The sequence below is a fragment of the Penaeus chinensis genome, chromosome 33 (genome assembly GCF_019202785.1).
Source record: "Penaeus chinensis breed Huanghai No. 1 chromosome 33, ASM1920278v2, whole genome shotgun sequence".
NCBI classification, from domain to species: Eukaryota; Metazoa; Arthropoda; class Malacostraca; order Decapoda; family Penaeidae; genus Penaeus; species Penaeus chinensis.
Genome location: NC_061851.1, coordinates 24,277,682 through 24,280,181, shown reverse-complemented (window position 1 = coordinate 24,280,181; position 2,500 = coordinate 24,277,682). Strand labels below are relative to the sequence as shown.

The following is a 2,500-nucleotide window of genomic DNA, read 5'->3' as shown; positions in this document are numbered from 1 at the left end:
TTAATACACTTATTTTATTTTGGAGTACTGTGAGCAGTGATTTAGAATTTTTTTTTTTTTTATGTTGATACATTTTAGTTTAACTACAGGAAGATTTAATTAATTTTAAAGGCATTTATTAGAAGGCATGTTTCAATGGCAGGTTGCTAGTCAACAGGTAAATCTTGAGGAAATTATTTGAAAAAATATTCGGTAATAAATTTATCACAGAATATCTTTCTTTCCAGATATGGCGAATAGCTTCAGCAAAGATTTCTTTTGTTGACACTAAGGATCTAGTATGTGGTTCCTTACTTATTTATTATTTTAGGTAAGTTTTCATCACCTAAAGGTGTCTTTAAACTCTCTAGTTTCTATTGTCAGTTATTCCAAAATGAAAACATGTAGAAGATAGCTTGGTTTATACTTTTGCATTTTAGAAATTTATAGGTGACATTTGATTAATACTGTAAGTACCTTGTTATTGAACTATTGGAACTTTGTTATGATTTCTGGGTATTATTCAAGCTCCCATTATGATAAGGTACATATTTTCGATCAGATGAGTGTTGACGTTGATAAAAAGTGTGAGGCAGTGACAGGAAAAAAGTTAATGTATGATGCTCTATTCATTCCAAAGTAAAACTTGATATATTACTGATTTTATCTTTCTTCTTTACCCATTGAAAGGGAAGAGACTTTTATCTGTCATGTTGTAAGAGTTTACCATAAGTGAGTGCATACATGTTTCACATCCAGTTCATTTTAGTTTGTTCTTTGAAAGTGGCCAAGATTTATTTTGGGTAATAGTGGAGAGAGAAATGCAGGTGATACATAACATCCATGCCCAGCTGTTAATCAGTGCCTTTTATATTTAGGAAGGAGTAAATATTTGATAGTGTCTTCTTAAAGGAAGTATACCCAGTGACATTTACAAGGCACTGAAGATAATGTATCACTCATTATCTTTAGTTTTTTTTGTTCATGTGAATTCAGGGAACACTGTCTTATCTTATGAAAAATTATAAATAGTTTTGTTTTTAAGTATTGATAGTACTGTTTGTTACCACTGGGAGAACTATGCCACTTCTGCTTCAAATTTCATATATTTTTACACTTATAAACGGGTTTGTTTTTGTACCATATGCCTTTTTTTTACATTCCACATTACCAAAACCCCCAGAGTGTTCGAGCGACGGTACGGGTCACACAAGTTCGCATCATGTCTGGTGGCTTCGCAGGTTCTTACAACAGTGCTGGAGGTCCTCACCATACTTACATTGCAATGGCTGGCAATAGACCTGCATTCAGGGGGGTTTCTGCCTCCTGGACCGTAAGTGACACCTGTAGAGAGGAAGAGATTGGAGGAGGGAGGGATGAAGAGAGGGAGGAGGAGGGAAGGAGGGAGAAGTAGGAAGGAAGGAGAATGGAGGGAGAGAAAGAAAGGGAGGAAGGGAGAAGAAGGAGGAGGAGGTAGAGGGAAAGGAGGTGGAGGTAGGAAAGGAGCTGGATGGTAGAAGGAGGTAAGGACTGAAGGAGGGAGAGGAAGAAAGAGAGGAGTAAGGAAAAAGGGAGAGGTACAAACCATGTATTCAGGTGTATGTATGAGTTATTATTTATATTTCATAGGAATATCAAGGTTAACAAATTTATGAACTGTCCACTTTAGTTGTTTTTTTTGTGTGTGTGAATTTGGTTACATACAGATGGCTCCACAAGTGATTTCCCCATTCCTTGAATTCGCAGAAATTATTATTAGAAAATTAATAACATTAAAGACAGTAAAATAATATAAAATAATTTTTAAAAAATCAAGGAAAAGGGTAATTAGTGAGATAGGTAGGACTAATAACTGACTCCTTGGTAACTAAGCATTTGTAGAACTATGTGTAAAGACAGTAAATAAACTGGTATTTCAGTGGGCATGACATGTATTCATGCCATCCACTCTGATAGGGTTAATCCTTCATTTCTTTGCATAAGACATGAGATCATGTAAGGTTTCTTTCTTGTTGTTATTGCTTTTCATTTCTATTATAACTACTAAAGGATAAGGAAATAAGTCTTTATAAATAATACAAATTATTGTTGCTCTCTTCCTTCTCCTCTTGTCTCTGTCTATTTCTGTGTGAGTATTGTAAATGGGTATTTCATGGTATTATATTTGTGCCCCTCAAATGAGTCCCTGTTTTCAGGTATGGTATGATCTTTCCTCTCTTCGTGAACTACCTATTTGATATTCCTCGAGTCGCGCAGACGAGTGTGCTTGGGATACCTATAACAGGGAAGACCCTCACTTACCTGTTAGGTTTACAGGTTTGCTCCACATCGCCTGCAACAGCTACGTCAGCACTCTGTGGCATTGTGAGTAGTGAGACGTATTCCTTCTTTTTTCTTTTTCTTTCTCTGTAATAGTGTCAACCTGTTGAGCTGTAACTTACAGATTATGTCTTGGTGTGTGTGTATCAAGTTTATTGAGATTAAAAGAAATATGACCATATCTTAGGCATTCGTGATCCAG

The 2,500-nt window shown here is 35.7% G+C and overlaps 1 protein-coding gene across 2 annotated transcripts in view; it reads left to right on the top strand.

Annotated features, from left to right (window-relative positions):
• The window catches only part of LOC125043186 (ubiquitin-associated domain-containing protein 2-like), a 17,755-nt gene that overhangs the window by 8,972 nt on the left and 6,283 nt on the right, over positions 1-2,500 (top strand). For both annotated transcript variants that reach the window (XM_047639183.1, XM_047639182.1), the window contains exons 3-5: positions 228-310; positions 1,163-1,312; positions 2,175-2,343. In XM_047639183.1, coding sequence (XP_047495139.1) covers positions 228-310; positions 1,163-1,312; positions 2,175-2,343 — 402 coding nt within the window. The remainder of the gene's footprint in view (positions 1-227; positions 311-1,162; positions 1,313-2,174; positions 2,344-2,500) is intronic.